The 24,485-nt window shown below is 37.1% G+C and overlaps 1 protein-coding gene across 1 annotated transcript in view; it reads left to right on the forward strand.

Annotated features, from left to right (window-relative positions):
• Positions 1-24,485, forward strand: part of MYBPC3 (myosin binding protein C3) — a 61,883-nt gene that overhangs the window by 11,272 nt on the left and 26,126 nt on the right. Inside the window, exons 4-21 of the mRNA XM_079307668.1 lie at positions 214-300; positions 441-589; positions 1,526-1,643; positions 2,980-3,028; positions 4,227-4,271; positions 6,509-6,565; positions 11,104-11,127; positions 11,851-12,017; positions 12,793-12,925; positions 13,556-13,680; positions 14,274-14,379; positions 18,290-18,456; positions 18,839-19,004; positions 19,869-19,975; positions 20,313-20,342; positions 20,509-20,645; positions 22,157-22,234; positions 23,318-23,477. Coding sequence (XP_079163794.1) covers positions 214-300; positions 441-589; positions 1,526-1,643; positions 2,980-3,028; positions 4,227-4,271; positions 6,509-6,565; positions 11,104-11,127; positions 11,851-12,017; positions 12,793-12,925; positions 13,556-13,680; positions 14,274-14,379; positions 18,290-18,456; positions 18,839-19,004; positions 19,869-19,975; positions 20,313-20,342; positions 20,509-20,645; positions 22,157-22,234; positions 23,318-23,477 — 1,905 coding nt within the window. The remainder of the gene's footprint in view (positions 1-213; positions 301-440; positions 590-1,525; positions 1,644-2,979; positions 3,029-4,226; positions 4,272-6,508; positions 6,566-11,103; positions 11,128-11,850; positions 12,018-12,792; positions 12,926-13,555; positions 13,681-14,273; positions 14,380-18,289; positions 18,457-18,838; positions 19,005-19,868; positions 19,976-20,312; positions 20,343-20,508; positions 20,646-22,156; positions 22,235-23,317; positions 23,478-24,485) is intronic.

Raw genomic sequence — 24,485 nt, forward strand, 5'->3', positions numbered from 1 at the left:
GTCATAAAATCTGGTTTATTAGCAGAAGGGAAGAACATACACAGAGTCTCCTTAGAGAAGGTGAGATAGAGACAGTAGATGAAAGCAGATCATAAAGAATAAGGAATCTCAGAGGCAGAAGAAATCTACTGAGGTATTTTAAAATTAATTAACTAATTCACTTTATAATTCGATGTGAAAAATTCTAAATAGCAATTATTATTTTTATTTCAGTTTCATCTGCTGAGACCCAACCAGAATCACCTCTGGACCCCATTGGGCTCTTTGTGGCACGACCACAGGATGGAGAAGTTACTGTTGGTGAGTGCAAAATGTTAGTCAAGTGAAGTATGTAAACTGTACCTGTTGCTTGACTATTAGCTCTCCAAGAACAGGGTACAGCAGTGATATGACAGATAAACATTATTCATAATCTTACATTAATCTACTTCTCCTACAAGGTGGAAACATCACATTCACTGCCAAAGTTGCAGGTGAGAGCCTGCTGAAGAAGCCATCAGTGAAATGGTTCAAAGGAAAGTGGATGGACCTGGGAAGCAAAGTGGGGAAACATCTCCAGCTACATGACAATTATGATCGAAATACCAAGGTACAATTGGCAGATTTGCGTTCTCTGTCTTCTAAGTACTAACTTTTAATCCGAGGAAAATATAATAAAATAGAAATGGTTTGATGCTAAGGTACCCAAAGCAACACACAGGACTATACTTATCCATAGAAGTAAGGCAGTATTTCGGCCACACAGACAAGAGACAAGCTCTGCAAATGGACTCTAGCATACTTTATCTGTGGTGAAATGAGAAAACACCTGGAGGACTGGGAGTACTTTTGCACTTGCTACTGCAGGATTCCCTTCATCTTCCTCTCAAGGAGCTTGGTATACTTAAGAGAAAACAATAATCAGAAAAGTATTTTAGCATAGTCTGTCTTGGCCTTAATAGATCAATCATTCCCCTCCTAGTGCTGGAATTTATTGTTCTCTTGGATTGTCTGGAGTGCTTTAAGGAGCTGAGTAAGACCCACTTCTTACCGCAAATTTGTCCAAAGGAGCACAGGAGTCTGTACCACGACTTAGGATCCTCTGTGGTACATGAACCACTACCACCCTCTCCTGGATGAACTGGACAGACTCTCTCACATGAGCCACTCCTTTTGCTGAACTTTGGCATGCTCTGTAAGCGCTCTGGGGAGAGCTGAAACTGCTTGGTGAAAGCTTTATTCCCCTTTCTAATGCACATGCAATATGTGCATGCACATTAGTGTATGTCCCAGCATAGTTTGCTGATATAACGTATCCTCAGGAATACCTGAACTGACAGCACTCTTCAGCTCTTTCTACTGAATTGAGGATTATTGGTAATTTTTTGTTACAGGAATGAGTTAGACACTCAGGAGGTTCTTAGCTCTAAAAGGACACAAAGACATAGTTGATTCTCTTGTATATTTCTCTCCATTAATTCCCTCTCTCTGTGTTCCACTATTTCATTTTCTAACTTAATTATTGTATCATTGATGTCTGTTCTAGGTGTACACCTTTGAAATGGAAATCATAGAAGCAAACATGACTTTTGCAGGAGGGTACAGATGTGAGGTGTCTACCAAGGACAAATTTGATAGCTCTAGTTTCAACCTGACAGTCAATGGTAAGGTGAATTCCTCCCATCCTTTTTTTTTAAATATTTCTGCCCCTGATTTTTTTTTTTTGGCCACCAACAATTCTTTCTTGTGCATAATGGTTACTAGACAAGCACAGACATGAAGATCTAGAGATACACCTAGAGGGGACCACAAAGGAGAATGGGATTAAGATCAGTAGAACAATTTGGTCATCACTCTAGTCAGAACTGTGATGCTTTTAAAGACAGCACACACAAAGATGCAAAACTGCCCACATTTTCTCCGGCTTTATTCTGGTTTCAGATTCATTCTTTCATGACGTTTAATTCCACTAGAATAGAAGATAAGTTCATTCTTATTTTGGCAAATATTCAGTACTAAAAATTGATATTTGAAAAAAAAAAAAGATTTAGACATGTGACACCACTGTCAATTCCTTTTTCCCTCCTATGTGAATAAATTCAACTCATAGAGAAGGACCTTGTGAAATAAAATTGCTCTAAGAGCAGATGTCTCATTTCACCTAATGCATGGTGCCACCCTCACAAGTGCTATACCGAAAAGTTTATAAAAATTGAAAAGGAAGTACATTTTAAACACCAATTTGCCTTGAGTGTGAAAAAGTTTAAGTAAAACACTATAAGCTGGACTGCCTGAAAGAGCTGAATGTTTGGACCATTTCCTGTTTCAGCAATTCTGTTGAAGGGGCAGCAACATTAACTTGTGTCCAGCTGCCAGTGAACCTAATGTATTGACGAAAGTTTATTAAGTTGCTTGATCAGCAGTGTTAATTTTTGGATTTTCATTAGCTAGGACTCATAAGACTTAGGAGCAGCAACTGAGAATGATTTTTCTCCCAACAGCAGCACCACACCAATTTATACCAGTAGTGTAATATACTACATCCTCAATTAAGTTTCTGTACCTCTCTACATAGTTTCAAGACTTTACCTCTGCTGTCAGAGGATAGATTATAATTTATTATAAATAATGGTATTCAGTTGGTGTCCAGTTCATAGTCTCATTAGGGCTTAAATACTCTGTGAAGACACAACTGGAATTGAAAATTTGCAGCAGAATTGACAAGCAAGAGATAAGACAGTCCATCAGGCTCCAGGTTATTATGAAACATGAGACAGAAATAAGTTATGAAAAAAACCACTGGATGTTGAAAGCTAATTAGTGAAGCCTTCATGTTTAAAAATTATGCATTAATCATTCAGTATGCAATTAATCTCTCTTTAAAAGACAATAATTTGTTTCTAAAAATGTCTGTGAAGGAAAACCTTAGAAATAGCAGGGTATTTTTGCCTTTTGTTGACTTGCTCTCCCTTTTTTCTTCATTCCTTTTTGTCATATCAGAAGCACCTGTAAGTGGAGATCTGGATATTCGAGCTGCCTTCCGCCGCACGTGAGTAAGCACAGCAGAAACCTGTCCAGATCAGGTCACACATCCCTCTGGAATTCTTTGCTTTCCCAGATAAAAATATAAAAGCAAAGCTGTTGTACAAACAAAAACAAAGATGTCTACTAAGAAAATATTTATGCTAAAATACTCTACAACTCCTGAAATCACCCAAGAGAGTTTAGACTTTGTACTAGTGTAAAATCATGTTTGCCTTCAATTAGCAATCAATAATCTGTGTAATCGTAACAAGAGCTTCAGGCCTGTGAAGAGCACTCCAGATACAGACCAATAGAGCTGGAAAAATACTGTGTGATGATGGTCTTGATTTTGTCTGGCTTGAGGAAATACCTCAGTACAAACATTTGCTAAACAAGGAGAGTGGAGTTTGCTGTGAGCTCTATAAGCAGCATATGATTGATAACATTCCTGCAGCATTTTGATTGTGTTTTCATCTTCTATACCTATACCTATTAGCTGAATGAAGATAATGGTGCTGTGTCTGTGTGAAACTTCAGGTACATGTAGAAATTAAGCATTTATATATTAAAGAGTAGTGTTGAAAAGGCCAATCTTCAATCTCCCCCCATCTTTAATACTGTCTGAACTGATGTATCTCTTAATGGAATAATGTTCCCTTCTAATAGTCAGATTCATGAAATTGGTTGGAATTTTTTTTTAATTTTAGACGTTATTAATTTGTGCTGTCTTTTTCCTTTGTGTAATAATAAATACATTTATATTTTAGTTTTTTATGTATTTTTGAGAAGTTACTAGTCCAAGAATATTCCGACATCTATTTCTCTATAGGGCCCGATTAATCTGTGGCAACTCTGAGTATTCTCTATATGTCCTATTTCTATTTGAGAATTTTTCTAACTTTTATCACAAGGAATTAAACAAGGAGAGCAGAATTTGTCAACAGTTAAGCCTGTCAGGTATCTGTAGAAAGCTGACCAGCCTCACTGTGAAACAGTGGACACTCAGTGCATAACTGCATTGTGTTATGTCACAACAGTTAAAGGAGGATTCAAGAGTTTCTCTTCTTGTTAGCACAATCAAAGGAATTCCAAAACAGTTCGAAGGGAGTGCAGTGTGAGCAGCTCCAGTCTGTTCAGATTGTCAGTTTCTCCTGTGAGAGTGAAGCCAGATTTTGAACTGAACTGTTTGAATCTGAAGCTTTGTCTTTGGTACCCTCACTCAGGAGCCTAGCAGGAGGGGGGAGACGGATGACTTCAGCCTTTCTCAGGTAGTCACTGACTGTGTCAGCAGACAAATTTAAGTCTTTCAATGAACTGTCTCTCTCTGCTTTGGAAAAGAATCAACTCACAGAATTAAGCTGAAGCTTAAATTCCAAATAAATCACTGTCATAATGTGTAGTATTTATATAAGATTAATACATACGAATAAGTCATGTAAGACACATAAAGAAAAATTAAAAAGATAAAATATAAGAACATAAAAGGATAGATAAAAACAGATAAATAAAGAACAGAGTAGTTTGGTAGTTCAGTGAGAGGCAGATTCATCTACAGAAAACGCATGTGTTTGGCAAGTGACATCTTCTCACCCTTGTCAGAAGAAAAAAAGTAACTTTAAAGTATGTGCATGTCTGCCCTCTCTGTTTTACATGTTTTTCTCTCTACTGAGCACAATTTGACTAAAATTGCTGTTGCTCACAGAAATGTACCAACACAAATGAAAATCTGTTTTTTCCTGGCACACTCCTTATCATATTATCATTAAATTTTTCACTCTATGCATTTTGCTCATAATGTTTTCTACTATAGCAAAAACAGGAGTTCTGAAACTAGACTTAACTCTATGCATGTTAAAGAAATTATGAGAGTCTTATTCTTCAAAGAAGCTAAACATTGATTGCTGGTCTTTCCTGAAACTTTAACTACCACTTGTGAAGCAATATTCTCCCAGCTGATTCAGACCTGATTTACTGAATATTTTATCACAGGAAATCCTTTCCAGATTTGGGATTATAATAGTTATTTTTATGTACATTTTATGCCTGCAGACACGTATGCCTGCAAGTAGGGCCAAAACCACTCTTCTCTGTTTAAGCCTTATACCCAGGAAATCATCCTTTCCAGTACTGTACTATTCTTAAAGTAATCAAAGATGTAAAAAACAATATTTTCTTAAAGATCTCTTCTCACAACATATTTCAAATTACAGAGACACTAAATTTTTATTTAACCTTATATTGTCCAAGAAGCTTGGTACTGGTTTCTGTTTAATTTTTTTTTAACAGTGCTGTTAAAATGCCTGTCATTTTTCTGTTGAGGCTCTTTTCTTACTTCTGAAAATTCTTTTTTCTGTAATACTGAGTTTTCCCAACACTCTGATTTGCATTCATAGACAAACTGATTTTTTCTGAAGCAGCTAGGACTCTGTGTTGACAGTCCACAACTTATGGTCTACAACTACCACCAGCACAAGTGGAAAGAAAAAGTTCTGCTTACAAAACAATAATTAAATGTAAGGTGTTGCTTCTGGAAGGATACAAATGCTGTGAGATGGAAGGTTCTTGTATTCAAGACAACAGAGATGTTAAAGAGCAGCTGGCCATTGATGACAGCAGGCTGGCTGAGATGAAGAAAGTACAAAATCCTCTCTGAATGTAAAGATGACCCTTTTTTAGGAATTAAATCTAAAGAAGGGATTCTAGTGACTTCATGCTATTTTCAGAGTAGGTCAGTATTACAAATGTTCAGAAGCACAACTAGAATCCACTGGGTCCAGAATACCAAAAATAACATTGTGCATTCTGTCTGAGTTCACTGTATGTAACAGGCTGAACTGCACATCAGAAAACTCCTGCCTGCTGCTTCTTGTTTTCACAGACAAGCTCACCACAACATTGCTTGTCATGATGCTTGTTGAACAAATACTGAATTTTGCATCTTGAACCTTATCTCAGGCTGAAAGCCAGAACACAGAATTCCTCCCTCAACTCTCCCAAGCACCAATGATGTGACACCTTTTTTATTTCAGTGTAATGAATTCTGGTATCACAAAGGGCCTCAAGAAACAATTACAGCTGGGATAATATTAGGGGTAGAAACAGGGATTTTGGATGGTGAGGCATTCCACAAAAAGCTTGGTTAAATACTGCCCCAACTGTAGACAATATCCACTCCTGAAAGAGGAAAGAGTGAAGCTTCTGCAACACCTCCATGATGATGAATGCATTCCAAATCAATATGATTACCAAATTAATAACCTGTACAACTTCATGCACAATCAGCACAGAAAAAATACAGCTCTGTTACATATATTTTTTAAACCTTTATGCAAATGAACATGAGCACAGAGCCTACTTAAGTCACCTTCCATGTCAATGCACATTCTAATTCATTATAAACCCATCTACTGCTCCCCTACAAAAATGCCATCTATATGATGCTATAATCTCACAAGCTATTCCCATTTCCTTCTGAAACTAATTGTGGCTTTCTATTGCTACACAGTACCGAGGGACATGATGATGGGGCAGAGTTTAATTTCAGCTCCCTACTGAAAAAAAGGTGAGTAAAAATCCATAGAGAAAAAAAGCTTCTGCTGAACAACTCTGAAACACCAGAACTGGAATAAGAGAAGGTTTCATAAACTCAGAATCCTTGTAGTTTCCCTAAAGCAGCTCTAAATGGATAAACATGACAGGTAATTATGGCTACTTCCTGAAATATACAGCATTTGCTGCATTTCTGCTAGGTTTATATACGACAAAAAAAAAAAAAAAAAAGGGGAAAAAATTGTCTTTCCCAAGATAGAAAAGGCCTGGACTCAGGTAATTACATGTTTCCAGCAGCCCTCTTCATGGGGGTGGGGATTTAAAATACAATTTATAATGCTGTCTTATTAAGAACCAGAGAGCTGGGTGGACAAGCTTTTTTATTAGATACCTAAATGTTACTATTACACTGTTCAATATATATTATCAATTACACAGATATTCTCTGTTGCATAAATATGGTGACATTTTTTTACTCTTCCAATTGTCATTCTTATTTATTTCTGTAACTTATACTTTCACTTTTTTTGCTGTTATCTCTTCTCTAATTCTCATCCTTCCTTGATGTATTTGTTTTCATTACCTATTTACTTATGTTCTTCTCTTTTTACCAAACTCTTAACCTGAATGTTTTGGATTCCACTGTTGCCAACAGAGAGTAAGCTTTTTATTTAATGTATCATAAATGCATGGGTCAGACTGAACATAAGAACCATTTGATTTGAAATAATGCATGCATGTTTGTCTTCTTTACATGTAGAACATGACAAAGCTTGCATAATGTGAAAGAAAATTATAGATTGCTAATTCCTGAGACAAAATTCTTTTAAACAGCTTTAAGGTTAAAGTTAAGACAACTTGATACAATCAATGTATTTCTCTGAACATCCTTTGGCTTTTACCATCACTTTCTTTCATATACCCAGTTCTAAAATTTCCTTTAATTTCCAGATTTTTCTCAATAACCTGCTGCTTTGTATTCCTGTTGTTATAGTATTTGCTGTCATAGTAGAATCAGAAAAATCATTTGCATGCTATTGTTGTCTATCAAATAGGTGATGAAGTTTTGCTTGCTTCTTTCTCTTCACTGACCCTGGCTACTCCCTCTGTCTTTCCAGCACCTGAAACTACTATAAAAACTTGCCACTTAGATTTGTGTTTTGCAAATATAAACTTTCCTAGTTTAAGTTTTCACAATGAACTACTTGGATGAGTGTTGCTGTGAATCAGGTAGCAGTATCAGTGTTCATAAGGAGTGTTTTATCCTCACAAAGAGTACAGGATGGTGCAGACATATGAAGTAACTTTCTACAGAAGGCAATAAAGCCACAATAGCCTCAAGTTAACTCACCCAAATTTCAGTGGGGTAAACAAGGCCACATTTTGCACAAACCCCTGTGTCACACTCCATGCAGGGCACCTGCCTGCAGGTGAATCCTGGCTTTGCAGTCCCACCAAAAGCAGAACACTTCAGGGGGACAGACAGATGAGACAGAAAAGACACCTCTCAAAATTAATATAGCTGATATTGATACCTCAGTTCCTTGTTTTAGCATAAACCCAAATTGTTGTAAACAGACTCTAGTTTCCTTAGAAGATGCAAAGCATAGAGCAATTGCTTATATTCTTTATAAAATTTTAAATAAATAACAACCAGCATGAAAATATTTGCATAATTTCATAAAGAGTCTTCAGCTGGAATGAGGTGCTGAGTACTATGAGCCCCTCTCCTCAAGCCTTTCCCTTTTGCTCTCATAATTGGATTTGAGGAATGATCAATCTCAAAAAAGCAGTAAAAATCTTCAGTATTTACAGAAATGTTAAATTTATTGATTTAACTATTCATTATTTGTTAGGCTAGAAGTGTAGTTTATTAAAAGAAACTTATAAATTTCACTGCATTTTAACAGTGCTTCTGCCATTTCTTGACTTACAAATCTCTGCCTAGTGAATTGAGAACATAAATTCACTGCTCCTAGTTGTTTTTCATGGCCACTTCAGAAGTAATTTGTGCACTCTTCAGGCTTTGCACACCTCAGGTTGAAGACTCCTTATGTTAATGAGAACAGATAGGCATAAAATCTCATAATGGAATGAAGGAATTCTTCATTAAAATAGAACAGGAAAAGGGATCTCATGCTGGGGAACTCTCAAGAGCTGTGCAAATTCAAACAGAACTGAGAATTATTCTTTTACCATTTCTGCTTTGTTACACCACTGTACAAGTGTCCCTCGATCCACAGGTAATGATCATTCTATAATAAATAGCTTCGCTATAATAAAGAGCTTCATTTCACACTGTATCTCCTATCACTGTAATTTAATTAACTGGTGTTGACATACAGATGTCATGGGCCAAGGAGAGGTCATTGGGAAGAGGAAGGGAACAGCTGTCACAGGACTATTAAATGGGATAGGGAGCAGAGACCTTGAAGGAGGTGACAGCTGACAGGGTCCAATCAGTTGACAGTAACTGGATAGGAAGGAACCATTTCTGGGATGTACAAAACTATTTTTAACCCCTCCACATATGTTTAAAATATATCAGCTGCATATTCCATTTACAGCAGGTTCACTAAGCTGCATCTTGATGCCCCCAAGTGCATAGCTAACCTATGAGGTGATCTCTGAATACGGATCCCCAGCATCAGGGAGAAGAACAGAGGAGTGGGAGAAATCTCATGAGTCCCAGTGCTCTATTACTTTTGGTACACTGCTTAGTTCCTATTGGTAGTGAGGAGTACAGCTTCTCTGGGCAAACTCTGGGTCTTTCTGGGATCAAAGAGAATGTTTTAACAAATGTAAAACAGTGAAAACGAGCACTGGGATGGGGAAAACTTTGCTCGAAGGCAAACATCTTTTTCTTTTCATTTTCAGAACTCAGTTAAACAGAAATTCCAGCTTCTAGCTTTTAGTCCCATATTGCATGAATCTCAAAAGTCTTCAATTTCAATTTTTAAAAAATTAGTATTTCCGAAGAAGAGACTATATTCTTTCTTATGTTCAAATTTCTTATATTGCATACACCAGAAAAGTATTGCAAGATAAAACAATGGGATGACACTGAATAATGGAAAAGCTAAAGGAAAAACTAGGGAAGCCTTGTCAATAGTGAGAGATATTAGACTTTGGAAGATTTTTCTGATTATTTCAAAACATTTTTGAAATCTCCATGAATAGTCCTACCTGTAAATTTTCAGATATAGTGTGTGTATACAGACAAGCCTATAAGTAAGCAGATAGAGAAATTACCAATATTTATTTAATGTCTTAAGGAAGATGATAATATTTGAATCTCTTAAGTCTTTCTTATTTCCTATGATTTTATATTTTTTAAGATACAGTTTCTCCACGGAAGTTTGACAGTACTAATAAAAAGAAATAGATACATATTAAATTATTATATTCCCTCATTTTTATATAGTATTTAGTATTTATATATCTATTTTAATTTACATATATTGAGAAATATTTAAAAGTCACTCCTTGATATGATCAGGGCAACAACCCAAGAACTGCTTATGTCAAAAAAACTTTGATCTATGTGGCAAATCGGTTCAGTTTGCCTGTCTCCTGCTAGGCAAAACTAAAAAGCATTGGCAGCAGCCTCATATTAAATGATAGGCATAAGGAAGAGGAACACTGGTAAAATTTGTGGGTGAGGTTGGTGCAGTGTTATGGCAAAGCAAATACCCAGTATGCTGCTCTTATCAGAGGCACTCCAAACTTCAGCTCCTCCTATCAAGTCAGTGAGTGCTGGTGAGGGCTTTGGGCTTAGCGAGTGCTAAACCACTTCAAAGATTTGAGATACTGCATGCCCTATCTCAGCTCAGTCTCACTGAGCTGAAATCCCCTTCTCTTGCTTCCTTTCTGTTCAAGAGCTACAAGGTGCTGGAAATTCCAAGCTTGGACTGCAGCACTTTAATAAACACAGTGCTCCTATTACAAGCAAGTGCGGTTTTGGCAATAAAAGGACTTGGTTATTTCTGCTGTTTGGACTGACTATAGTAGTACTGTTAAGTAGTAACATTTCTCACAGAGTAATTGGAGTGTTATTTTCCTGCAAAAAAATGGAAATTCACCCAATAACATTCCACTTTTCTCTGCATCATGCGTTGCATAATATGTCCTCTTGTTGGGGTTTACCACTGAATGTGACTTCATTATAAGGGAGTGTTCTGCTGCTCTAGAATCTGCTTGGTCCTGGTGAAAATCAGAAAAAGCACCCACAGAAAGTTCCTTCTCCTAGGAATTTTTTAGTAAAATATTACTTCTTCCACCATTTCTCTATTTACCAAAATGCAAACTATGGCAGGCAAAAACAAAGTGTTTTTGTACAAAGTGTGGGATTGAGTGTGAGATTTCCATATGGATCAGAATTTCCCTTAAGCCCAATTCAGAGTATTTGCATGAAATCCCCCTGCCACTGAAGCACAAGTACATTCTGCTAAGGGTGAAGATGACATTCATGGCTCTTTTGCACTAACACATGATGCCCTTTTTCTTGCCCACGTTTTTCCAAACACTTCTCTGCATCCTTCTGGAGCACAGCAGCTTCCTGCGCCCTTCAAACCGGTAAGGCTGTGCCCATTTCTTTTTCTATTTATGATCTTTCAAACAAAAAATAAGATGGCAGACAAAAAAGAATGCCTCTCCCAAAGCCAGACAGCCAAATCTTCCCTTGGTTTTACTAAACCAAACATTAATTTTTCCATGATCACTAGTTCTTTGGTTAAAATATAAAGTAAGTACTTCATTGTAAACACTGTCTTGGTTGCCACTACTCAGCAGTCCTTTTATGTTTTATAGATTAGTACAGATAACAATTTTCTTCACAACAGATGATAGAAGTTTTAATAATCTGTGATTCTTTTTAATGAACATAAACAATGTCCTGAGTAGAAAAGAATACGTCTCTCATTTGCATAAACCAAGTGCCTTTTTTCTAAGGTTGTTGCCACCATATGAATTCAGTTCCTTGCTTTCTCACGTTCCATGTTTTGTGCATTGACCATGACAAGAAAATAAGTTTCCTTATGTTTCCATTATCCATCATTAAAGGAAGTTAAAATGTATTAGTTTTGGTTGTTAGAAAAACCCTTAAGGGTTTTAATCTCTATGTATATAAATAAAATTAAAACTAGTGACCAGTTTTCTTTCATGATTTCACATAAAAATATAATAAAAAGTAAGAGTATTCCTTATTTTTTAAGAATTGGCTTCATCAGATGCCAACCCTATAGATTTTTTTAAACTACTCCTATAGTAGCACTCAGAGACTCTAATCCCTTTCTGCAGAGGTGAAGGAAAATCTGAATCACAATCTGATGTTGATGTCTGGGATATCCTGAGGAAAGCTCCTCCTACGGAATATGAGAAAATTGCTTTCCAGTATGGTATCACAGATTTGCGTGGGATGCTGAAACGCCTCAAACGCATCAAGAAGGAAGAGAAAAAAAGCACAGGTTGGTGAGATGCATTTCTTCCAAATATATTCATATCTTCTTTACAGCAGCGAGATACAAGACCATGAGAAATAGCAATTTCCTGTTCCAGTTATTACCCAGCCTTCACATACGAAATGCTGATTACCAAAGATTGCAACTATGCCCAGTACTCTGGCATTCCTTGTTCTGAAACTCTGGATATACTGACCACACTCAATTTACCAGTTCCACAAGCCTGGCCCTTATATTTCCCTGAACATAAATCAACATCCCTTACTTGCCCCCTACCCCAGTTAGTCACTATGTCAGGCAGCAATGATATATTTAAACAATTTGGTATTTATTGGTATGATACCTTTAGAATTCTTGAGCCTTTTGTAGTTCTGTGAAGTATTAAATGCCTAACTGTAACTGACTTTTAAAATGAAACAGAGAAGGCAAACAGCCATTCATCAGTACTGAGAAGACCAAGTATAATTTTCCTACATAGGGAGCTGTAACTCTATTTAAGATGTGTTGAAGTACATACTCACATCTTATTTAGAATAGTCTACTTTGCTTATTTTGGTTTATAACACACTCTTGTCATCTTATGTTAAGGAAAAATGGCACAGCATGAAGATCAGACAGAAGGAGTAAAAATTTTAACAGGGATGCAGAAACTGGGGAAGATTTAAGATGATGGTAAACAACATGAAAGGGAATAAAGATCTGTTTCATGACCCAGAATTAAAAAAAAACAAAAAACAAGTATAAAAATCATAAACATTTTTTTAATCATTCTTCATCATAGCATTCCTCAAGAAACTGGATCCAGCTTACCAAGTAGACAAGGGACAAAAGATTAAATTAATGGTTGAAGTTGCCAATCCAGATGCTGATGTGAAATGGCTGAAGAATGGACAGGAGATCCAAGTGAGCGGCAGGTAAACTAGAAATACGAGAAATCCAAAAAGGAATGAGCTACAGCTTGGGCAAAGTGAAAAATCTAGTTTTTCTTAGAAGGAAAGGAATAAACAGGGAGAAATAGAAGCTGAGCTATGGCTCAGGGGCAGTTTGCTGTCATTGTAACTTTCTCTTTTTTCTTCCCTCTGCTCCATATAACCACATGTTGGACTGGATCCTTCCATCTACCAACTCAGCAAGTAAGTCCTGAGATTACATTCTGCTCTTTGTGTGTTTATCCAAGGTTCAACTGTGCTTTCCCTTGATCTAGGATATACTTCAGCTTAACTTGTTTGTAAAACAAATTTCCTGTGATTTTGTGCTGAAGCCATTTTTAATGGTAGTTATGCTGGATTTTAGAACAGCATCCAGCACCTTTCACAAGGTTTGAATATCTCACACCTGGGGAAGATTCCCCATAATTTCCTGTGCTAGTTTTCCCTACTGCTGTTCACTGCACCAGGACAGGCCTATTGGGCTTGAGTCCTTACAAATCTTGCCACTGATGTCAGAGAAAGAGAAGAAATCTGTTTCTCTTCCAGGCAGGAGAAAACAGTGATTGGGTCCAGAAGGATTTTTCCCTGGTAATTACATTTAAATTCCCTTTTCAGATATATTTTTGAGGCTGTTGGGAATAAGAGAATACTGACCATAAACCACTGCTCTCTGGCTGATGATGCAGCATATGAATGTGTGGTAGGGGATGAGAAGAGCTTCACAGAATTATTTGTAAAAGGTGAGCAATGGTATCAGAGAAAAGAGATATCCTCTAATATTTTGCATTGAATTACTGTCATCTTCTCTAGTCTCAGATTTATCTTACAGGAAAGGAAAGTCTTAAATGTACTAACAAATTCTGAGATCTATTGAAGCAGGTATTTTTCTTACAGTTAAATTGAGAAAAACTTTGCCTAACAGCAACCAGGAAAGCACTACAATGACATTATCATTAATTCTCATTTGAAAGTTATTTACATCTCAACAGTGGGGCTAGAAACTTACTTTAAAAGATTTTATTCCAGTCAAGATAAACACATGCCCCAATCTCTACATGCAGATCAAATAGTACAGAAAAGTAATGCCTGCTTTTAGAATTTCAGAATATATATGAAAATTGTTTAATCCTATATTTTTTTTTCCGACTCATCAAAAAAGTAATTTGAAAATTCTGCTAAGGTGATCTGGGACAGTAAGTTTTAAGTTCTAAGACAGAGATCATCACCATTTATTTGTCCAGGGACTCTTCCTGGGGAGTAGAGAGTGGTGAAATCTACCTTTAATCTTCAGCCTTTCAGAATACTGTTTCAGTAACATTCTCTTTATTTCCAGAACCTCCAATCCTGATCACTCACCCACTGGAGGATCAGATGGTGATGGTTGGAGAGAGAGTGGAGTTTGAGTGTGAAGTGTCGGAGGAAGGAGCTACTGTGAAATGGTAAGGGAATGGAAGAAAAAAACCAAAGCAAACCAAACCTACATAAAACCATCTCCTTCCATGGAACATACAGGAGGTGGGGAATGAAAAGGGAGAAGGCATCCTACATAATTGCTTTCAGGAAAAGATTGTTCCTCCTCCTATATGTCAAACATTGAGGAGAGAGAAAAGATATGACCCAAAAATTTAGATTTAGTATACGTATTTTACAGCGTCTCTAGAATTTCTTGCACAATGTTTATATTTCAGTAATGTTTAAGTATTGCCCAAATTAATCAGATCCATATTGTGGTGAGTTTGTTGTATTTTTTGAATTTTTCTGGTCTTCTCAACTGCAGTGAGGCATTTGGGTTTTAAAGTATTTTTTCTTAGGTAAGAAAGTTACTGTCTCTTGAGACACAGGGGGAACACGTCTGCTGTGGTCATCCTGCAAAGCTGTTCATTATGCTCATGCAGTGAGAGGGACTAAGATGACAAACATTTAGACCATGGGTCCTGTTTTCTTGGGCATTCCAGCTGAGCAGAAGCTGGAAGGTGCATGCTGCAGGGCAGGAGTGACAAGCAGGGCTCATGTGCCGTGTCGCACACTCACTATTCTCACTTCATTTCTCTAGCAGATGGAATTCCCTTGTGCTTGTTAACAGCTTCAGGCACACGGTTATCAAGCATTCCCACAATGCCCATTACATTCCTGGAAAGTGCCAACTAATGATCTGCTGTCCCAAAGGAAGGAACTGAGAATTTAAATGGAGTGCAAGAGCTAGTACAGGCTGTGCATTACTCTATTAAAGCCACAAGTACAGGGACACGCGTTCTGTTGTTCGGAACTGCCTGCAGATGCCTGGTCACAAGAGATGGGGACAGCCAGATCTGTCCCTCTCAGAACACAGTGCAGCTGCCACACTTTGATCCTGTGCCTTTGAACAACTCCCATACATCTCGCTGAGCTGTTATCTGTGGGATGGGCATCTGATGGGACAAGGGCAAGCCAGCAGCTGTCTCAGTCTGAAATGCAGCAAGTGGTCAGAGAAACTCATCAAATCACTGCAGGGGAAAACTGAGCAGTTAGACATTCACACTGCATTTTACTGGTTTTGTTATGTGACACTGTCAATGCGCTTTGGCAACAAAAGGGAACATTTTGGACAGCAGAGAGAAGTGTCCAGGGAAAACTTGAAACACAGTGTGGAGAAAGAGTTCCAGTTTTATGGTTCATTAGGGAAATGTTCAACAGTTTAAACCAAGTAACAGGCACTAACTCAGAGCACCTGTTATAGTTCTTAAATCTTCAAACCAGGATATAAAACCACAAGCACATGAACAAAGGCAATTATGTGACTTGCATGAGACAGAAATAAGGGTGAGGCAGGGCCATCAGACTAGGGCTTGGAGAATTCATTATGTGGGCCTCTTCAGAGCAATCAGAAAATAATGTTCTCTTATCAAGAAAGCTTTCACACTGCTACAATTCTTGCAGTACTATGGTTTTTTCTAAACTTCAGATAGTCTTGGAAATACTTGAAGAAAATGATGCAATAAAGTACATAGTTTTGATCTAATTTTTCCATCTCTGAGTGCTGGATGTACCATCTTATCTCGAAATCAAAATAAACCATGGTAATGTGTATTTATAGCAATAAGTCTGTGTGCCCCAATTATCACATAGTAACTACATCAGTGATATCTCAGAAGACATTAACCAATTAACCCTCAGAATCCAAACAGGAAATAGGAAATAATTTTCAGACAAAGAGACACTGAGTGGCAAAGTTGAGAGCAGATATTTGATCTTACAGATGTTCAGGACTTGGAAAGATAAACCACAGCTGACCTACCTATTACTGCACTAGTTCTGCTTCAAATGTGAGGCTGGTCCAATGACCTGTGGTGTTCTGCAAACCAATATTTCTATGATTATATATGATGCTTCACTTACACTTTAATATCAACAGATTCCTCTATGTTATAGTTCTAATTGCAAAAGGAAGGCCTGTAATATTGCCTCAAAGAGGTTTTCTGCTTTTCACAGCAGCAGTGTATTATTTTAAGTCAAATTATGTCTGGGAGTTCTTTTTCAAGGTTTACAGTCTCTATTGGCCACTATACCCCTCTGCAAACTCTCCAATCATCCACAGGACAAGCAATATGCTAGTCAGTAAAACAAATGCAAGTTAAAACACAAAAAGACTATTTTCATTATTTAGTCAAGTTTTCAGGACAAGTCTTTCTTACCAATGGGTGAATAGAACATTCAGATATTTTTCATGAGCCATGTATCAAAATAGACAATGGAAAAATAAATGTAAAAGTTCAGCTCCAAAAGTCTAGCCACAGTGTAGGTGCTTGGCTTTGCATTAGTGACAGCAGCATGCTGAACTTTGGGATTACAGTCCATCCTCAGCAATTCAGCAAAGGTTTTTGTGTCTCACTGTAGCACTTGTTGCCGAGCTAATTTGCATGAATCACAACACCAGCCTTAGGAGATCATCTTACATGTTGTCTCAGACTCTTGTTCTGAAGAGGAGAGAAAAGGATACCTTATCCTGACAATAATATTGAGCTCTGTGTTCTGAGTGGTTGGTAAAGGCTTCCTCTGTCTCCTCCTTTACTCCCCTGTCTATGACCTGGCAAGGAGGCCAGTCCTTCACTAAACCAACTCTAGCTCCAGTGAGCTCTGCTGTGACAAAGTTATGAGGGACTAACCTGTGTGAATTCTGAACTGCATCAGGAGCATCCGAGTCACAAGTTGTAGGGTCCTTGTCTCTGCTTAAAGTTTTGATCTCGTGATTTACTTTAACAGACTCTGGCAGAGGTAAAAGTTTTCTTGTATACATCTACTTAGAAATTAGCTATAGTATTTTAAAAAGTCCCAAGTAGCATTTCAATTTGTTATTCTGTAAAACTGAATAGTAGCTGAGTCACTGGTCACAAATAAGTCACAAATAAGGGAAATGACAAAAAAAAAAAAAAAAAAAAAGGTAGAAAGAATGCTCTTACTCTATAAAAATCACATGTATTTTGTATGTGGTTTTCCATGTGACTAACTATCAAGAAGAAAACCTTTTACATTTACAAACTGCAGCAGTATTCAAGTAACCTAATAGAAATATACTCAAGTCAAAATGAAAAATGTAATGCTACAAAACCAGTAAATTGAAGAAATTACAAGTATTTTCTTGTAGCCTGTTTATATTATTTAGGATTAGGAACAGAAAACCCTTAAACACCTTATGTATTTTTGTATGACCTTGATTAAACAGTGTGAGACCTCCCTGAGCATTTCCTGTCTTGATGACTGGAAATTACAATAATTAAATTTCCTCCTGGGCTGGATGGTGAAGCTTAATTTAGTGAAGTCTTAAGTATACTGTGGCACCTTTGGATGGAAAGAGCTACAAAATCCAAAATACACATTAATTTGAATCCATCCTAAAATTTTCTCCTTTTGTTAGTGCCCACAAATCATGGATTTATAGCAGCTGTATTTCACATCAGGAAAATTAAGACTTTTAAGTAATATCCCATCAATTCCCATTTACTTTATAGCCACTTTTAAGACAGTAAATTCCCTGCTGGTGAAGTGTATTTTCAGCCCTTTACCTTGTATAGCATTTAACATACTTTTATTTAACATACTTTCACTCACCTATAGCATATAAATAGAAAAAATCAAGTAATTACTTGTGATGAATTCTCTTGAACCAGAAGTCAAGTGCCTAGGGAAAATTAATGGTCAGGACAGAGGCATTCTGGTTCCACTAACATTTATGCAACAATCCCTTTTTGCGAACTTGAAATGACACAAAAATTGGATTCACCTTGTGTCTTCCAATCCTTAGTAACATTGAGCTGACCCTTACTCTCCTCATTCAACCACAAAAAAATGGCTTAACACTGTTTGGTATTTCAGGGAAAAGGATGGGATTGAACTGACACGAGAAGAAACATTTAAATACCGATTCAAGAAAGATGGAAAAAAGCAGTATCTCATTATTAATGAGTCCACCAAGGAGGACAGTGGACACTACACTGTGAAGACCAATGGTGGGGTGTCAGTGGCTGAACTGATTGTGCAAGGTAGGCACAGGGAGCATCCCAGAACCAGAGAGGATGAAAAATGAGAACAGGCTGAAGGTAACCTTCTCCAGATAGTGGAGAGTGGTAGCATAATACTGCTGACAGGGAAAAAGAAGATGCAATAAGGGGCACGGGATTTGATAATAAAGGTTCCAAGGAGAGCTCAGGCCTGTGTGCCGGATATAGCAGATACTCTGATAACAGCAGGTGCTCAGCCATCAGCCCTGTTAAAGCCCTGCATGCTGGGTGCTTCCCTTCATATTTCCTCCTTCCATAGACAGCTTGCTCTGCCCTTGCCTTTTCCACTCAGTAAACTCACACCACTGGCTTGCAGAGCTATTCTGATTTTTGGTGTGTGTATCGATTATTCTCTCAATATCAGAGAAGAAGCTGGAAGTTTATCAGAGCATTGCAGACCTGACAGTGAAGGCACGTGACCAGGCAGTCTTCAAGTGTGAAGTTTCTGATGAAAACGTGAAGGGAATCTGGCTGAAAAACGGAAAGGAGGTGATCCCAGACGAAAGGATAAAGATCTCCCATATTGGCAGGTCAGTCTTGTTTCAGAAAGCAGGTACAGATTTGGGTATTGCAGTGCAATCCATAAGAATTTTTAGCTCGGGCAATAAGAATATGAAGCAAGACTTTGCCCTGGCTCCAGCTTTTCATATGCAACCAGCTGTTAGTGACAGACCGGTTTTGGTATGTGCAGTCTTTCTGAGTTGGTGCATGTCATATGCATGGCTTCAGCAAAAGTAAATCTTCACTTTCATTAGGCTTACAGGGTGTTTTGGTATTCAAACAATCCAGAAATCACATTGTTGATAACTTTAAAACTAACAGTAGTGTTTAGTACATGTCAGTAAACCCTACAGAAAAATTAGTGCATATATAGCTGACTAATTCTGTGCTCAGGTTTCCTAGCAGTCTAGCTACTAATGGAAATTGAGACAAAGAAGATTCAGCATTAAACACTAGGTGAAGTCTTTCCTGGTACTCTTTTCTATATTCTGTTTATAACTTTAAGTAATACGGGGATGGGGAATAACTTTTTAGTTTGTGTAGTCAGAGTTACAGAACTTCACAATCAAATAAAATGAAACCAGTCAGCAGTGTTACAACTGCCCTTGTAATGGTAAGGGACTGGAGTAGAGCAAGGAAACTGCTTCCCCTCTTCAAACAATCTACCTTGGCAAAAAAAAATCCATTCATAGACCATGTGCTGATATGGATTGGCTTTAACACTGAAAGCACAGCAGTCTACAGCCCTGGTGGTTGTTGACTTGTGTCATGGCAAGGGAAGAAGAAATAATTTCTGTTTGTATCCTGTAGCCTGCACCTTGTCTCTTGAGATAGCCCTGTTTCTCCTGGGGAGGTAAGGCAAGGGAGTGGAATAAATTTGTTCATGTTTCCAGGATCCACAAGCTCACTATTGAGGATGTAACACCAGAGGACGAGGCTGATTATTCCTTCATTCCTCAAGGATTTGCCTACAACCTTTCTGCCAAGCTTCAGTTTTTGGGTAAGTTATCTTAGAACGTGTAATGGGAATTCCACAGGGATAAGTAGTGACAATAATCATGGTTATACCAGGAAAGAGAATGCCAATCTCTTTTCTGATACCTCAGTGTAGACACATTGCCTTTCCCTGCTATTTTGCATTACCATTATCACATTGGCTTACAGAGCCTGTTTTTCTTTTAATTTATTGTATAAATCTGCTGATTAACATGCCTCATGAAATTTCAATCAGTTTTAAAATTTACATTGTGAGTGCAGATGCTATTTAAATTCTGTTTTCTGATCTATTTCTCCTTCCTCTGATCTATTTCTTCTTCCCTTTTCTTCCCCCCCACCAGAGGTCAAGATAGATTTTGTACCAAGAGAAGGTAAGAGCAGCAGTCATTATTTATATGCAAGAAAGAATGCTTTCAATAGCAAAGTAAGCAGCATATTTTTTCATTTTAAATTAAATGCATGAATATGGGGGGTTTTTTTTTCCATTCTGATTACTCAAACTATATTTAAAACTTATTTTCTCTACCTTTACTGTAGAACCCCCCAAAATCCACCTTGATTGTCTGGGCCAATCCCCTGACACTATTGTTGTGGTGGCTGGGAACAAACTGAGATTGGATGTTCCTGTATCAGGAGATCCAACACCCACTGTCATCTGGCAGAAAGTAAACAAGGTAATATGCAACCTGAAGCAGTGTTTGAGGAAACTCACAACAGCAAATTTATTTTTCCTTTTCAAGGTATTACTTTGGATTACAGTTATTTACAAGTATTTCCATCTTCCTTTCAATTTTATGCTTTTAAATCTCAAGGGGAAAAAAAAAATAAATACCTGCACTGCAGCTGCTTGGGACATAGCTGGTTTTGTGATTCATCCTGAACTGTTCCTTTTCATGAACTGTTCGCTGGTTTTTTTTGTCCAAAAGAAGGGGCTGACTATATATGAGAAGACGTATGTACATGCAGATAGAAGGATACCATATTCGTTTATTCTTTTCCTACCTCAGAGAAGAATAAATAAATTATGAGTCATGCCCATCACCTTCACCTGATAGAACAATCACTTTCTGGAGATGGCAGCTTCTTTTTTTAGTCTTTATCAAGGATTCTACACTTTGTGAAGAAAATATCATCTTATCAGACTAGTGACATAAAACTGAATTTGGTATAATAAAAATAGAGGAACCCTGTTATTTATCTGATCAAAGCAATTATAAAACATCAGAGGAAGAATTTAGAGGCTAGACTCAAAATGTTAAGTGAGTTTCCTTTCTGGGTATCTCAAAATATCCCCACCCCTCACCATCTGTGGGCTCTTGAGCTATAACTAGCACAAAACAGAAATATTTTGCACAACATTCTACAGCATCATTACACTTTTGTATGTGTAGATATAGAAAAAACAATGTGTCAATTATGTTAATTCCTCCAATCTTTTATTTCTTCATGATTATGCCCCATTCTTGTTCAGGTTAGAATATCTAATAGCAACAAGAACTTTTTTTTTTTTTTGTAATGCAGAATTAGTATGAAAACACATTTTTTAAAAAGCCAGAAATTTACTCTTCTATACAGAAGTTTCTCTGATAAAATGTTGATTTGATATCAGACAACCACTATAGAGTGCTACTTCTGAGGTGTGAGGTCTGAACATATGAGGAAAAGCAGCCAGTCTTGGTTGAAGGTTGTGTAAAATATACTTACTAATGAAATCCTAAACAAAGAGTAGCCCAGCCTCAAAACATGACGTTTGATGAGTATTACAGACCTGACTGTATTTCTGAGTGTTAAAATATTTACATCAGTTTTCTATCCCGTTGTTACAGAGAGAGGCAATCCTTATTTTTGTACTTACACATATAGAGTAACTAGCACCAGAGTAACCAGGCTCACAACCAGTTACAGCAATACTGCAGGGATGATGCTTCTTCCCTTGCTGAACTGCAAATCTTGAGTTGGCTGACTTATCCTTCCCTTAATTTACCATGTTCTGATACTTTTTTTTCTTTCCATTTCTGCTTTTTACTTTGGTTTTGGTAGATTTCCTTCCCAGGTCTGTTTGCTGCCTCACTTTTCTCACACCTCCATATTCAACCCCCTACCAAATTCCTCTCTGTGTTGCAGAAACAGCTTTACTGCTCTGCTCAGCCTTAGCTGACTTTCTGTGGTTTCTTTGCTTATCTAGAGAAACGACCTACTTCGAAACAATGATGATTCCATGACTTCCTCAGAAAACAGCAGTGATTTAAATACTGATAATAAGGTAAGTTCCTTGGTTTTTATGCAATCACACAAGCGTTCTTAGTGTTTTCCAGATAAAAGGTCATACTCAAAAGGAAACAAAATTTAAGTCAGCAGCTAGAATAGTGTCTCAAGAAGCTCATCAGGCCCACTATCCTGCCTCACAATGGTAATTATCAGACACCTGCTGGGCACAAGACATCTGGTGAGCAATTTTAGAGTAAGAAGCTGATTGAGAAAATCTTGTCAATCACCAGCACATGGTGACTGGGTCACAAGGAATCAAAGCAGTTATTTGAAAACTCTTTTAGATTTATTTGTAAATACAGTAACCTGTAAGCTTCAATAATAACTAGGACAAAATCCTATAGGACAGATGGAAAGATGACAATGGGTCAAGAGAGTGGATGCACTACAAAGCAATGAAACAGGGCTCACTTTGCATCAACTTTCATGACTTCTCTCTTGACAGAGTAAAAAATATTTTACATTTTACAGCAATAAACCATTCTCAGGGTTAGGATCCTGCTGCACTAATCACTATTTGGACAAGAATTCTTTCTAATGGTTCCTGTTCTAAATCTAAAGGTACATAGGCACATAAGGAAGAAAGGAGTGTATTACATTTGTACAACTAAATTGTGGTCATTTTGTTTGAATTTCAGCAAAAAGCAGAAAGATTCCCTATATGACATTACTGAGTGGCAAAAATCATAATGATGCCAGCAACAGTTAAAATAATCCCATTTTAATTTATACAGTAACCAACTGCTATCCCTGAAACTCTTCCCAGTAATGTTAGCAGCTGCCCCAAGTAGGAATTTCTGGATGTATTAGTTACTTCTTCAAAATATAACTGGGTTTGTGTAACTAGTGGTGAATCTTAACAACCTGCAGATTCCCAGAACCAATTTTCCAAAATGTTATTTAAGTGAGCCAAAGTTTGTATTTTCTCTCTTCTACATACAAATAGAATTTGAAAAATTTTACAGCTTTTGGATAATTATTGTAATATTCAGTGATTTGTAGTTTTTCACCAGCTTACACACAGACTCATTAGGCTGTCCCTGGCACAACTTGCAATGATTTTATCTTTCACTCATAGCTCCTGTTTGAATCTGAAGGCAGAGTCCGTGTGGAGATGCATGAAGACCATTGTGTCTTCATCATTGAAGGGGCAGAAAAAGAGGATGAGGGAGTTTACAGAGTTATACTTAAGAATCCAGTTGGAGAAGATAAGGCTGATATCACAGTCAAAGTTATTGGTAAGTGAAAGAAAGAAACAACCAGAGCATGAAAGAATTTTAAGTCTTCTGAAACTCATCCTTCTCTAAAAGTCTGAAAGTCTCTCTGATACAAGTTCTGACTTTAAGTTTATAAAAATGGAAAAGGATCATAAAGAGAGGAACATTATCAATCATAAATTTGGCAGGAGTAATTTTTTCAGAGGTAAAAAGTTAAGAGAACAACTCCCAGTAGCCATCCATGTATTTCCTGTTCCAGGTGATTCTATTATTTTGTGCATGACATTCCATTCTGAAGTACATGCTTCATGCTTATCAGACACAAGAGAAATTTCTAGTCATTTTGTTGTGGTTGATGTCTTTAAGCAGAGATTACTTCATTCTATAAGCAGTAAATGGTTAATGGAATAAAGAAAGACAATGTGACTGATAGAAGATGAACAGATTGACAGGCTCTTCAATGAGTCACAAAAGACCTGGGAGGGATATGATTTTGAGTCAGTAAGTTTTATAAATTTTTAATAATATTTAATTTGCTGATACCCTGGCACAAATAACAAAAGGAAAAGTTATAAGCAAATCAGAAGTGACAAAAGAAAATTAATTTTACTTACAGTATTAAAATTCAGAATTGCTTGATAAATACTTTTTCTTCCATCTTTTATAAATATTAAATCAGGATATTTACTATGAATTTCTCCAAAGTGGCAGAATATGTGACAATGCAGTCGTATTTTATAAAATTTATTCTAGAGAAAACAGGAAACCCTGGAGCAAGCCTCATCTTACAGAACAGAATTGCCTTACATTTTTGCAAAAACTTTATTATGTCTGGGAAGAAAATGGGAGCTGAATAATCAGTGGTATTTAAGGGAAACCAAACTAACAAAGAAGATCAAAGAGCAGGATTCACTTTAGGCTGAGTTGTTACATTCTGGTTGTACCTACTGTTGCTATCTGACAAAGGTGTATCACAGAATCACATAATAAGTTTGGTTGGAAAAGACTTCTGATCTCATCAAGTCCAAC

Source organism: Erithacus rubecula, assembly GCF_903797595.1.
Source record: "Erithacus rubecula genome assembly, chromosome: 6".
Lineage (NCBI taxonomy): Eukaryota > Metazoa > Chordata > Aves > Passeriformes > Muscicapidae > Erithacus > Erithacus rubecula.